The 15,090-nt window shown below is 38.8% G+C and overlaps 1 protein-coding gene across 23 annotated transcripts in view; it reads left to right on the top strand.

Moving 5' to 3' along the window:
• ITSN2 (intersectin 2) overlaps positions 1 to 15,090 on the top strand; it is a 126,442-nt gene that overhangs the window by 24,658 nt on the left and 86,694 nt on the right. For 15 of the 23 annotated variants that reach the window (XR_015136523.1, XM_086325752.1, XM_086325760.1 and 12 more), the window contains exon 2: positions 4,421 to 4,484. Coding sequence is in view for 22 of the 23 variants with exons in the window: in XM_086325752.1 (XP_086181878.1) it covers positions 4,454 to 4,484 (31 nt within the window). In the remaining variant the exon portion in view is untranslated. Of the gene's footprint in view, positions 1 to 4,420; positions 4,485 to 12,336; positions 12,606 to 15,090 lie in introns of all 23 variants that reach the window. The other 8 variants (XM_086325763.1, XM_086325765.1, XM_086325768.1 and 5 more) reach the window with 1 other exon arrangement.

The raw sequence follows: 15,090 nt of genomic DNA, 5'->3' as shown, positions 1-15,090 counted from the left end.
CTTCTTTCTTTTATTGTAAATGTAGCAAGAATGAGTTGATCTGGTACGTGCAGGAACCTGTGACCCACCCAGCATTAATTATTATACCCATTTAAGAGAGGAAAAGGCAGATGAAGTCCATGGAAAGTTCATGGACTTTAGAACTAAACAGGTTTCATCACTTACTGGCTACATCTCTTAACTGAATTTTGGCAAGTAATTTAATCATCCCATTTCTTCATGTGTGAAATGGGCACAGTATCATCTGTCCTGCAGGGATGTTGTGAGGTTTGCCAGTATTATCAAAGGTGCCTAGCTTTGTCTGGCTGGCACCTAGTAAAGAAACTCCTATGTGTGAGGCTCCTTGTACAGAACCTGAAATATTTTAGATTCTCAATGACTGTTGAGCATGAGAAATAGATAATAAAGTATACTGAATTTGTAGTAAGCATTTAGTAAATGGTAACTACTATGATTACAAAAAGTAAAACTGTTGATTTTTTATAAATGCTGGAGAGGGTGTGGAGAAAAGGGAACCCTCTTGCACTGTTGGTGGGAATGCAAACTAGTACAGTCACTATGGAGAACAGTGTGGAGATTCCTTAAAAAACTGGAAATAGAACTGCCATGTGACCCAGCAATCCCACTGCTGGGCATACACACTGAGGAAACCAGAATCGAAAGAGTCATGTGTACCCTAGTGTTCATCGCAGCACTGTTTATAATAGCCAGGACATGGAAGCAACCTAGATGCCCATCAGCAGATGAATGGATAAGAAAGCTGTGGTACATATACACAATGGAGTATTACTCAGACATTAAAAAGAATACATTTGAATCAGTTCTAATGAGGTGGATGAAACTGGAGCCTATTATACAGAGTGAAGTAAGCCAGAAAGAAAAGCACCAATACAGTATACTAACGCATGTATATGGAATTTAGAAAGAAGGTAACGATAACCCTGTATGCGAGACAGCAAAGAGACACAGATGTATTGAACAGTCTTTTGGACTCTGTGGGAGAGGGCGAGGTCGGGATGATATGGGAGAATGGCATTGAGATATGTAAAATATCATATGTGAAACGAATCACCAGTCCCGGTTTGATGCATGATACAGGGTGCTTGGGGCTGGTGCACTGGGATGACCCAGAGGGAGGGGATGGGGAGGGAGGTGGGAGGGGGGGTTCAGGATGGGGAACACATGTACACTCATGGCGGATTCAAGTCAATGTATGGCAAAACGAATACAATATTGTAAAATAAATAATTAAAAATAAAAAATAAAAGCATACACAAGATTTTAAAAAATCAAATGTATTTGTTGCATTTTTCAAAGTTTTAATTACTATTTCTCTGCAAATATAGATTATGCAGTAATTATTCTACACAGGTCAGAGAGAATTAGTATAAACCTAACAAATATGAAATAGTAGGCTTTAGAAGCTTAATGATTCTGTGGATGGACCTGGAGAATATTATACTAAGTGAAGTCAGTCAGGCAGAGAAAGGCAAACACTGTATGATATCACTTATATGTGGAATCTAAAAAAATAACACAAATAAATCTATATAAAAAACAAATAGACTCACAGACACAGAAAGCAAACTTTCAGTTACCAAAGTGGAAAGGGAGGAGGTAGGGATAAATCAGGAGTATGGGATTAACAGATATAAACTGCTATACATAAAAAAGATAAGCAGCAAGGATTTAGTGTATATATATGTTCAATATCTTATAATAAACTATTAAAAGAAAATAATCTGAAATATATATACACACATATATAACTTTAAAAGATGTCATCTGAACAATCTATATATAGTTGGGCAAACATGATATTTTGTATTAAAATTCCTGAATATAGCATATATAAAGTTAAAAAAAAAAGCTTATTGGTTCCAGCAAATGATGCCACTGTATTCAGATTTTACCACAGTCAATCAGATGTTATATACATACATATAATAATGTGATACCTGCATGCACAGGTGGTTAACCCCCATGTACCAGGTGAAGAATATTCTGTAATACCAGTACCTTTCGCTTCCCTAAGGGGATTTGCCTGCCCTCCTTGCCCTTCACATTATTTGATTCACTTTTTGGTTTTATTTCAGGATTATACTTGTGATTATTGAGCATCTGTTATATTCAGAGTACATGATGACTCGCCAGATGTCCTAGATAGATGATCTATAAACTTTTACACCTAGATCTAACTGATTAAGGCTTCATGGCTATGGGATCCTATACCTTCTTTGTCTTTTGTAAGCCTGTGCTTTTCCTTTTTTTATTTTCCATTTTTATGCAGTTATAAAATGCATCGTAGGTAATGCTTTTGGAGGATTTCTGCCACATATAAAAATTTTCTCACAGAGACTTAATAAAAATAGGGGCCCTAGCTACTGTGTATCTATCAATAGTTTCTTTGCAAGATTTGGCTTATTTTGGTTTAACATTACTTGTGATAATTTAAAATTGGGGAAGTGAAAGTGTTCTACTTATTTGTAGAATTTCTATATCTGGAGATGTTGTAGTCAAAACTTGATTTATGAAACTTCCTTCTGTTGACTTTATTTAGCTCCTGACACCACGCTTCATCCAGTCACAAACTATAATTCTGGGAGTCCATGGTCTCGTCTCATAGAAGTTCTATCTATTGTAAACACTTTGTTGGTCCTCTGGTATATTCCCGCTCCTCCCTTCCCCTCTCTTCCTGCTGCAGCCTTTTCTTCACAATTGACTGTCTTAAGTGAAATAGGACTCTATCCCTCCTTAAAACCTGTTAAGACTTGTCAGACATAGGTTCAAGTCCAAAATTCTTAACTTTACAGCTAAAACTAATTCTTACTCACCTGTGAAGCTCAACACAGTACCTCCTTTAGGAGTTCTTGACCACCCCACCACAGTTTAGATAATCTTTTTCTGTATGGTAAGCAACTCCAAACCTAGAGTTCACATTACCTTTGAGAAAAGAGGGAAGAAAACCAACTTGTACATGAGTAAAGTTTCCTCCTACCTAAAAAGATTAAAGGTTCCAAGTTCCATTGCAGTGAAGCATACTAGCATCTAGAGAAAAAGAGTGTGCACTCTGAGAGGGAGGATGGTATATCGTGGCAACATACAGAAAAGTTAGGAGTCAGAAGACTAAAACTCATTGCATATTAATAAACTGGATTTTATATACCACTGTTTTGTTAGTGTGACTGCCTTTGTGGTTATACAGGTACTGTCATCTTTCCCTTGAGCACCATGCATTCACTGGGCTATGGTGCCTTGTAACACTTCTTGGCAGCTAGTCAACCAGCTCCTCTCAGGACACCTTCCACCACGATGCACACCTCTTTTTGCCTTCTTTATTCAGATGGCTTGTGCAAACATTTTTCCTCAGGCTTCTAAAAATACTAATATTTGAATGATTTGGTTAGATAGATGAGTTACTGAGCAGTCTTAATAAAGTAGTGTTTTCCTACAATGTTATAAACCATGGTTTTAATTAAGTGCATTACTGAATTTGCTAGGTCTTCACTCTCCCTAATTGGTCCTGCCCTCAAGATTTCCTGGAACAAATTTTGAATTTATTTGTAATAAGATGATGAATTCAGGGTTCAAAGTTATATTGTATTCTTCCTTCCTGGACACCCAGGAAACCATTTTTAAGTCATTTTAAAAACACCCACAATGTGTCAGGCGGTGTACTGGGTTATGTTTAACACTTAAAAAAATATAAACACATGCCAATTATTTTTACAGATGAGAAATCTGAGACTCTGTAAGATTAAATAACTCGTGATCATAGCTAGAAAAATAAAGTTGAGATTTGAACCCAGAGCTGTTAATTTCCAAATTCCCTTCTCTTCCTAGTGCAGAATATTTCCTTAGTACATTTGTTATGTGTAAATAAACATACATGTTTTAATAGTTACTTTTAGTCCATTTTTATAAACCTGTAGAACTGAATTAAACAGCTATGCTACATTTATTTTGGATATTTTTCTTGCTCGAGGTTTTTTTTGTTTTTTGGGGGGTTTATTTTTTGAAGGAGAAGAGTATTATGACTTCCCATGTTATTGTACACTTAATTTATAGAGTTGATTTCTCCGGAATAAATTCTTGGCTGGTTGTAGCAACCCTCCTCTTTCGCAAATTAGTTTCTACAAAATTGGTTTAATGCCAAAGGTTCTTTATTCGGTATTTACCATTAAATATGACTGATTTTCTGTTAAATGCTTTTATTTTAAAGGCAGCACCGTTACCCAACAAAATCTTCTGCTCTTCCCCAGCTGTAAATTCTGCCTGTTCAGCAGCAGCCAAAGCTCTGCACTGTTTGCTGTTGGAAGTGTGAGCTGAAGGGGCCAGGCATTCCTAGTGCTTAGCAGGTGCGCTAAGCTGTGATCTGCCCTTGCTGTATTATTAATGGCACCATGTTTTCATGTTACAGATGGCTGAGCGTTAGCAAGGAAAATTCAGGACCATGATGGCTCAGTTTCCCACAGCAATGAATGGTAAGTAGCTTCATGCTTGTGGTGAGATAAAGTGGTTATGAGATTTTGGGTAGAAGTTATAAAATATTCATTTAGATATTTTCCCTTAAATTTATAAATGCAAAATTTCAAGTATTCTTGTTTAAAGAATTTAGATAGTTTATATCAAAACATTGCGTGTGTCTTCTATTAGAATATTATGCAGTAAATCCCAAAGCTCAATACAAGCATGGTCTGCAGTATCATCTGGAGTGTGTGCTTGCCTTTGAGCAGCTAAGAGTAACCTAAACATCCATTGTGTTTAAAGCATAAAACTGGAAGACAGAAAGCATAGTGCCATAAGTGGAGAATATTAAAGATGTTTTTGATAGCATGAGATGATTGTAAAGTGATTAAACCAGTAAAGATTCATTTATTAATATACACATAAAATTAGTTTGTTTTCCCTTTTATAAAGGGTTATGTGTATACCTATACACACAGTTTCTTAATAGGAAACATTTTAGAGGACATGTTTAGGTTATTTCAATAATAAAAAGTTTTCAAGGTTTTTTTTCTGATTCAAGTTTTGTTTCTCAGATATATAGTACTCACCTTTAATAGGTGTTTTTTACTGTGTGTATCATTTATGATTGAGAAAATGCATTATGTTTTTAAATTACTAAGGTAATCAAAGATGCTGAGTTCTTAATTATGAGGTAGATTTTATTAGCTAATTATAAATATAAGAAAATAAAGAGTCCAGTCAATAATTCTTTTAACATTAGAACTGAAAACTGTAATTGAAAAGAACACTAGGGGAAAAAAGAGGGAAAAGCCACCAATAATTCCACAGCCTTCACATAGGATTGTGTTAATGTTACCAATTGATCAATTCCTTTTTTTTTTTTTTAAGTGTTTTCAATCATAGGGCCAAATCAGTACATTGTTAATAAAGAAAATATATGTTGTGTATCTTAAGACTCTGGATTGCTCTTGTGACATTTAGAAAAGTTTTAGAAAAATGAATTATTTTCATAAAAAGTAAAAATAAATTTTAATATGTGGTAGGATGCTGTCATTTAAGGATGGACTTGAGATGAGGGTTTTGTTGTTTTGTTTTTTGCCTTTTCAGATGTGAGCATTGCTCCTTCTCTGGAAATGGTATGGGATTATAAAGATTATTTGATGCTATGGACTATTTCTTAAAATGAATTTTTTTCCTTAATGAGTGTTAAATGTAAGTTTAGAATGAGAGTAATAATTATGGTAATAATGTGCTCTACTCAAATCTGAGAATTTCTATGCCACATACTAAAGAATTTGCTCTAAATACATTGTTTAGTTATAAACTTCAACCTACATGTTAAGCAGGCTTATAAACAAAATGAGCATAGTAGAAATCATTGTAGACCTGGTCTTTCTTCATTGTTTTTTTCCATTCTCTGTACATTTACAGATCACTTTGTAGCTTATTCCATTATATGTAAAATATTGGAAACAAACAATATGTTCAATAATAGCAATGAAAAGAGATTATTTGAATAATTGTCTAAAATGTTGGACAATTAATTTAGGAATGCTCAGTTGCTGAAGTCATGTCCTACTCTTTGTGACCCATGGACTGTAGCCTGACTTTCTCCTCTGTCCAAGGGATTATCCAGGCAAGAAAATTGGAGTGGATTGCCATTTCCACCTCCAATTTAGGAAGAGTATATAAGAATAAAGATAGTAATTTTTTAAACTTCTGAAGAGGTGATAGCTAATGCAGATTGTAGTACCTTCCTACTTACTTTATAAAGTAACTGAAGATTGAAGATAATCTTATATATATCTGAGTCCAGTTCAGGGTTTAAAATCTTATTGAAAGAAGCATCCATGTATAGCACAAACCTTCAAGAGCAGTGTTTTCTCCTTCAATACATTCTCAGTTATAGATTGGGTTAAACTTTTTTGATGCCCAGTAATGGAATTCCAGTTGAACTATTCCAAATCCTGAAAGATGATGCTGTGAAAGTGCTGCACTCAATATGCAAGCAAATTTGGAAAACTCATCAGTGGCCACAGGACTGGAAAAGGTCAGTTTTCATTCCAGTCCCAAAGAAAGGCAATGCCAAAGAATGCTCAAACTACCACACAATTGCACTCATCTCACACGCTAGTAAAGTAATGCTCAAAATTCTCCAAGCCAGGCTTCAGCAATATGTGAACCGTGAACTTCCTGATGTTCAAGCTGGTTTTAGAAAAGGCAGAGGAACAAGACATCAAATTGCCAACATCCACTGGATCATGGAAAAAGCAAGAGAGTTCCAGAAAAACATCTATTTCTGCTTTATTGACTATGCCAAAGCCTTTGACTGTGTGGATCACAATAAACTGTGGAAAATTCTTCAAGAGATGGGAATACCAGACCACCTGACCTGCCTCTTGAGAAACCTGTGTGCAGGTCAGGAAGCAACGGTTAGAACTGGACATGGAACAACAGACTGGTTCCAAATAGGAAAAGGAGTTCGTCAAGGCTGTATATTGTCACCCTGTTTATTTAACTTATATGCAGAGTACATCATGAGAAACGCTGGACTGGAAGAAACACAAACTGGAATCAAGATTGTGGGGAGAAATATCAATAACCTCAGATATGCAGATGACACCACCCTTCTGGCAGGAAGTGAAGAGGAACTCAAAAGCCTCTTGATGAAAGTGAAAGTGGAGAGTGAAAAAGTTGGCTTAAAGCTCAACATTCAGAAAACGAAGATCATGGCATCCGGTCCCACCACTTCATGGGAAATAGATGGGGAAACAGTGGAAACAGTGTCAGACTTTATTTTTCTGGGCTCCAAAATCACTGCAGATGGTGACTGCAGCCATGAAATTAAAAGGCACTTACTCCTTGGAAGGAAAATTATGACCAACCTAGATAGCATATTGAAAAGCAGAGACATTACTTTGCCAACAAAGGTTCGTCTAATCAAGGCTATGGTTTTTCCTGTGGTCATGTATGGATGTGAGAGTTAGACTGTGAAGAAGGCAGAGCGCCGAAGAATTGATGCTTTTGAACTATGGTGTTGGAGAAGACTCTTGAGAGTCCCTTGGACTGCAAGGAGATCCAACCAGTCCATTCTGAAGGAGGTCAGCCCTGGGATTTCTTTGGAAGGAATGATGCTGAAGCTGAAACTCCAGTACTTTGGCCACCTCATGAGAAGAGTTGACTCATTGGAAAAGACTCTGATGCTGGGAGGGATTGGGGGCAGGAGGAGAAGGGGACAACAGAGGATGAGATGGCTGGATGGCATCGCTGACTCGATGGACATGAGTCTGGGTGAACTCCGGGAGTTGGTGCTGGACAGGGAGGCCTGGCGTGCTGCGATCATGGGGTCGCAAAGAGTCGGACACGACTGAGCGACTGATCTGATCTGAATATTGGAATTTGTCTCTAACTGCCCTCCCTGGACCAAGCTGTTTGTCTAAATATTTCTGACATAGTGCTCAAATTTTGCCCTGTCTACTTTATCATCCTGAGACTAACCACAGACTTTTAAGACTTTTTTGGTTCTTAGAGCTGTATTGTCTAATACAGTAGCCATTAAGTACATGTGACTATTTAAATTTAAATTAATAATAATTAAGTAAAATTAAAAAATCCAGTTCTTCAGTCACACGGCCAAGTGTGCTCAGAACCACATGTGCTCGGCTAGTGGCTACCGTATTGGACAGTGCAGATACGTCTCAGAAAGCTCTGTTGAATGGGTATTCTTTCTTTTTGTGCTTACCATTTGCTTACAGAACTAAAAGATCATTGCATCATATTTTTACCACTTACAATTTTATTTCTGGTGTCTTCTGCATGAGCAGAGTCATCCTTGCCAAAACTGTTTTAGTCATGATAGGTTTGTTTTCTGCTTTTCAGAAATTTAATGAAATTATAAATACAGAGGGCATGATACATGAGCCATAAGGTGATAGGCAAGAGGCCACTTTGGATACATGTTGCTGCCAGTTGGTATCATAGTATACCATGGCTTGTTTCAACCTCAAAACTGTAGAGGTACTAAAGGCTGGTTATGTGAGTATGACATTCTGGAGCCCATGACAGTGGTTCTGTCTAAAACCTGGAAGAGAGAAGGAAGAAGGAGAGAAAAGAAACAGCTAGTAACTTAGGAGGGAAAAAAAATACCATTTTTATTTTTAGAACCTTTTATTTTATTACCTTTTAGAATTTTAGAGCTCTTTACTCTTTCTGTAATTAGGAAATTTTTGTTGAACATTGGGCCTGTAGAATCAGCTCTAGTGTGGGACTGCATATGTAACAACCCAGGCATTTACTACTCAAGTCCCTGCAGTTAGGCTTTTGTTCCATCTAGACCAGTATTCCACTTGTGTTTTAGAGATCTAACTTAGTACTGGATCAGTGTATATCATTTGATTATTATTTTGAAATGAACAAATATACCAATGAAGACTGTTTCTGATATCATTTAATTTTTACAGTGTACAGGTGGCATGTAACCCATCTGAATCATGTATGCTGAGAACTGTGTGTTAAAATATTGCTCTGCCACTACCCAGCTTTGTGGCTTAACCACGTGGAACTTATTTATGTGTGTATATGTACATACGCATATGTATGTATAAATAGATGTAAAACAGGAATGACACTACTTATTGCATGGGGTCTAGCATATAGCTGATGTTCTGTAAACGTGTTTTTCCTTCTATATAGACTAAAAGAATATATTTGTCAGAGCCAGTAGATGAGACTAAGCAACAGAAATCTTTATGAAAATACCACTTTCTCAATTTAGTGATGAGTTGGGGGAATTGGATAGGATTTTAATATATTTCTAAAGTTATCATCAGAGAATGTAAAAGGTTTTAGGTTTTTAAGGAAATAATTGGAAACATCAACTCCAAAACTTAGATTTTCCTGCCTTTCTGTAACACTTATGAATAAATATAGATTAAGATATGCTTTACTTGAAGTTCAAAGTAATAAGTTGTTGACTCTTTAGAAGGTTCTTTTAGTATATATTCTAAATAAGAAAGCTAGAATTGGATCAACTATTTCAAAATTGGCTTTGAATTACATGTATTTCATAACTTTAGTGTCCAGATTTGAATATTATTTGAATACTACTTAAAAATTATTCCTTCTCATTTGACTTAGAATATTTTTATTCTGTTCAGTTCAGTCCTTCAGTTGTGTCCAACTCTTTACGACCCCATGAATCACAGCACGCCAGGCCTCCCTGTCCATCACCATCTCCCGGAGTTCACTCAAACTCATGTCCATCGAGTCAGTGATGCCATCCAGCCACCTCATCTTCTGTCGTCCCCTTTTCCTCCTGCCCCTAATCCCTCCCAGCACCAGAGTCTTTTCCAATGAGTCAACCCTTCACATGAGGTGACCAAAGTACTGGAGTTTCAGCTTCAGCATCATTCCTTCCAAAGAACACCCAGGGCTGATCTCCTTTAGAATAGACTGGTTGGATCTCCTTGCAGTCCAAGGGACTCTCAAGAGTCTTCTCCAACACCACAGTTCAAAAGCATCAGTTCTTCGGCACTCAGCTTTCTTCATAGTCCAACTTTCGCATCCATACATGACTACTGGAAAAACCATAGCCTTGACTAGATGGACCTTTTTTGGCAAAGTAATGTTTCTGCTTTTCAGTATGCTATCTAGGTTGGTCATAACTTTTCTTCCAAGGAGCAAGCGTCTTTTAATTTCATGGCTGCAGTCACCATCTGCAGTGATTTTGGAGCCCAGAAAAATAAAGTCTGACACTGTTTCCACTGTTTCCCCATCTATTTCCCATGAAGTGATGGGACCAGATGCCATGATCTTCGTTTTCTGAATGTTGAGCTTTAAGCCAACTTTTTCACTCTCCTCTTTCACTTTCATCAAGAGGCTTTTGAGTTCCTCTTCACTTTCTGCCATAAGGGTGGTGTCATCTGCATATCTGAGGTTATTGATATTTCTCTCCGCAATCTTGATTCCAGCTTGTGCTTCTTCCAGCCCAGTGTTTCTCATGATGTACTCTGCATAGAAGTTAAATAAACAGGGTGACAATATACAGCCTTGACGAACTCCTTTTCCTATTTGCAACCAGTCTGTTGTTCCATGTCCAGTTTTAACTGTTGCTTCCTGACCTGCATACAGGTTTCTCGAGAGGCAGGTCAGGTGGTCTGGTATTCCCATCTCTTTTGTTCTGTTAGTAACATTAATCATGACAATATTTAATCATGATTGTTGTGTATGACTCTCTTGGCTTGTGGAGCCCCTTTGAGTATTAGAAAATTTCTGAGCTCATTTAAGGCATTTATTTTATTCTTCTTTATACCATTGTTGCCCCATAAATGTTAGTTGCATGAATGTATATAAAGTATCAAAATTTCTGGTTGGAGTCATGAGTAACTAAGCAGTAAGCATTACCAGATAGATTGAGTTGACCACTGTGAAGCCAGGTACCAAAGAAAGGTGAAAGTACCATGTGATGGGACTGACACCACTACCCTTCTGCCGCAGCAGACCTCTCTGTAGTCTGAGGGTAGCGGACTGTCTCTGCCTGGGGATGTACACTGAAGTATGTTAGAACCGCTCAAACTTCCCCAACCAGACTGTTCAAATTTAAAATAGTCTTAAGGTTTCTGACTAAAAAGCATCACACTCAGTATTTTTCTGGCAAGAATACCTTTATCACAAAAAGAGCCTATGAAAGGTTTTAACGCTCTGCCTTCTGCCTAATTATGCCATTCCCTGGGATTGGATTGAGTGAGTGAAAGTCACTCAGTCACGTCCAACTCTTTGTGACCCATGGACTATATAGTCCATGGAATTCTCCAGACCAGAATACTGGAGTGGGTAGCCGTTCCCTTCTCCAGGGGATCTTCCTAACCCAAGGATTGAACCCAGGTCTCCCACATTGCAGGCGGATTCTTTACCACATTCTGAGCCACAAGGGAAGCCCTGGGATTGAGTAAGGAAACTAATTTATTGAGCACATGTCACGTGATAGGCATGTGTTTGATGTGTTATATTTTTGTTTTAAGTTGGATTTATTGAGGTATACTCCACCCTTTTTTCTTTATAGTTTGATGAGTTTTGACGAGTGTATACAGTTGTTTCCAGGAATGTATATCACTGAAATATAGGTGCCCAGTATAATTTTAAACACTAGATGGATTTGATCTAATATTTCTTAGCCCCAAATGACTGTTTTTTTTTTTTTAATCTATAAATATCTTCTCGTAAAGACAAGGTTTAAGACTGTAGTTAAACAGGGAATTTGCCAGTGTCCCAGTGGTTAGAACTCGGCACTTTTACTTTGGTGGCCCAGGTTCAATCCCTGGTTGGGGAAATGAGATCCTGCAAGCCTGAGGAAACAGCTTTGTAAAGCAGATTTTTATGGACTGGAGTCAGCAAACATGTGTGAGTTTACATGCCTAAACATACTTGGTTTCTTATTGGTAGAAACTCAGTAAACTGGAAGGGTAATCAGAAGTGAAGTATAGATGACTGTCAGCCATGCTGAATTGTTTGTTGTTCTGTTGCTAAATTATGTCCAACTCTTTGCAACCACATGCACTGCAGCATCCCAGGCTCCTCTGTCCTCCACTGTCTCCCAGAGTTTGCTCAAATTCATGTCCTTTGAGTCAGTGATGCTTTCTCATCTCATCCTCTGCCGTCCCCTTCTCCTTTGCCTTCAGTCTTTCCCAGCATATTGTCTTTTCCAGTGAGTTGGTGCTTCTTGAATATATAGCTTTAAAGACCTCCTCAGAGGGCCAGTATAGCTATATGTGAAGGACCGACACCAGAAAGATTTGTAAATGAATTTGTCTTTTTCCAAATCATGATCTTGCCTCTCTGACTTTTTTTTACTCCTTCTAATTTTTTCAGGTATTTATTCCTCAGTCAATTTTAAGTGTGTGTGCTCTGTAATACTCTGCTGGTTCTGAGGATAGAAAGATAAACACACAATGCTCTTGTCCTCCAAGGACTCATTGTGTGGTAGAACAGATGGATAGAAAACAATTACAGAACCTTTGTAAGTGCCCTGTAGAAGCATGGTGAAGTCCTTTGAGAACCTAGAGGAGGAAGCAATTAATTTGACCTGCAGGTGTCAGAGACCTCCTGGAAGAAATGACCCATGCCCTGGACCTTGAAAGGTAAAGTTTGAAATGGAAGAGGGTTATATGAATGGCAGTCCAAGTAAAGGGAACATGTCACAGGATGAGAAAGACAAATGTTATATATTGATATATGGGGTTTGTAAGAATTTCCTTTTGTGAGATACAGATATAGTACCAACCTCCTCGTGGTCCTCAGTTTTTGTTTTGTATACAGAGAAGTCCATACTCCTGGGACTCAGGTGTTCAGGGTCTGCCTAAGACTGAGAGTGGATCAGTCAAAGCCATCTGGTGGGAGATGGCAGACTCAGAGTTACATACAGTGTAAGGTGCTTCCAGCAGTTTAGGAGAGCCTCACCAGGGCATCCTCCTTGGGGAAGAAGACTGCCCGGCCAGCTCTGAAAGAGAAAAAGTCATGCTTCTCCCTTCTGGTGCCTCTGGGATCTAAGGTATTTCTCTCCAGGGCTTGGGGCTTGGGGAGAGCTTGGGGCTCTCCACTGCCACAATATTTAAGTGTCCTGTTTTGCTTTAGCTTCACTGTTTTCTAATGATCCAGAATGGTTAGGTGCAAGAGGGACAGGGACATTTTTGTAAACCCTAACCAGAATTAGTTTCGAATCCTTTAGGTTTCTGTTCAGCCGAGCTGCCACCTGAAGGATGTACCAACAGCCTGTCCACAGTTGTTTCTAGGAGAAATAGATATGCATCATGTCCAAGAACCATCAGAGTAGAATCCTCAACTTTCACATTAAGACTTGTATTCACCTGTGACTCCCTCCCCCAACCCCTTTAGTCCTGATCATTAGCCAGGAAACAGCCAAGGGACAATGATGATCCCTTTCTCAGGACAGCACATTCAGTGGCCAAACTATCTTACTTTAAGGAGTGTGAACCAGGAGGAGATTATGAAAGTGGACTCAGACTCGATCAGTGCATTGTGAACAGTTTTTTCTGATAAATGATTCATTAGCATCAGAGCGCTGATAGACCAGAAAGCTAAAATCATGATACAGGTTTGTTTTAAGGGCCACGCTAGTATGGACATAGCAGGCTGATTGGTAACCTAAAAAGTGTCAACACCAGTAATCCTAGAGAGCAATCAAAAGTTTGATGTAGTCCATCTGCCAAGAGCCAAAAAGAGAACAATGCCCTGTGTAATGAGACCCCCTCCCCAGACAGGAATCCTTAACTCTGGCATGCACTGGTATCCTCTGCCTCAGAAACAGAGTCAGACTTCCATCAGAATCTTGATTTCAGTCTAAGTTAGAGAATGGGCCCTTGCCATTGGTAGTGACCCAGACTATTCAATTAGCAATTAAAATTTGTTTCCATCTTGCAGCCCCAAAGAGGGTATCTTTAATCTGTCAGTTGTAATTTTTCAGGTGGCAAATCAAACAGCTGGGCCATTGGCAACATTCCAAGTATCTGAGTTCTGTCCACTGAAGAAAATGTGTCTCGCTTTGGTTCTGCTTAGCTCTGAGGCTGAAGAGTCATGGAAGCCCAGTGGACGCTGTCAGAATTCCAGCTGTTGTGACCCATAAGTGAACTAGGCTGAGGCATTTCAGGGAATTTCATTGAACCAGTAGCTTTGCTTCAGACAGTAGAGTAGGAATAAAGTTTCCCCTTAGCGAATTTGCTGCCACTTTTTCATGTAAAGCCTGGCCTTTGGGGCCAGGCTGTCTTCTGTTCTTGAATATACCATTCTGTTTGACAAGCAAGGCTTCTGAGGGTCCTTCTCACCTTGTTAGTTGTGGAGTTTGTGTTTAGTCCCTAAATGGGACTATCAGGCCAGAGAGTCACTGGGCCTGCATAGGTCAAGCATTCAGACCCAGAGTAGGCTACTTCCCTTTGCCAAAGCTTCCACTTGGCAGAATCTTCAGTAACAAAGATTTGTGCTGTTTCCAGTGCCCAGAGTCTAATTTGTTGGGGTTTACCAGCTAGCCCTGCTGGTGGAAGTATTTAGTTTAGCTAGTACTAGTATGCTGCTGCTGCTGCTCCTAAGTCACTTCAGTTGTGTCCGACTCTGTGCGACCCCATAGACGGCAGCCTACCAGGCTCCCCCGTCCCTGGGATTCTCCAGGCAAGAACACTGGAGTGGGTTGCCATTTCCTTCTCCAGTGCATGAAAGTGAAAAGTGAAAGTGAAGTCACTCAGTTGTGTCCAACTCTTCGAGACCCCATGGACTGCATGCAGCCTACCAGGCTCCTCCACCCATGGGATTTTCCAGGCAAGAGTACTGGAGTGGGGTGCCATTGCCTTCTCTGAGTAGTAGTATACCTGTCCTAATTTATGTGTTTTGACAAATATACTATGGTTATGTAAATTGTTAACTTAGTAGAAATTGGGTGCAGGCTCCATACTATCTTTGCAACTTTCCTATAAGTCTAAAAGGATTTCAAATAAGAAGGTTACTTTAAAATGTATCAGAGGACACTCCATAACTTCCAGGGTAAAGGTCAGCTAAGGATGCTATTTAAGACCCTTTAAAGCTAGTCCTTCCTACCTCTTTCTTAACCTCTTTCCC

Source organism: Bos grunniens, chromosome 11 (genome assembly GCF_055505025.1).
Source record: "Bos grunniens cultivar Pamir isolate PY7600 chromosome 11, Bosgru_T2T1.0, whole genome shotgun sequence".
In the NCBI taxonomy this organism is placed as follows: Eukaryota; Metazoa; Chordata; class Mammalia; order Artiodactyla; family Bovidae; genus Bos; species Bos grunniens.
The sequence above is the reverse complement of the archived record's forward strand: the minus strand, read 5'-3'. Positions and strand labels throughout refer to the sequence as shown.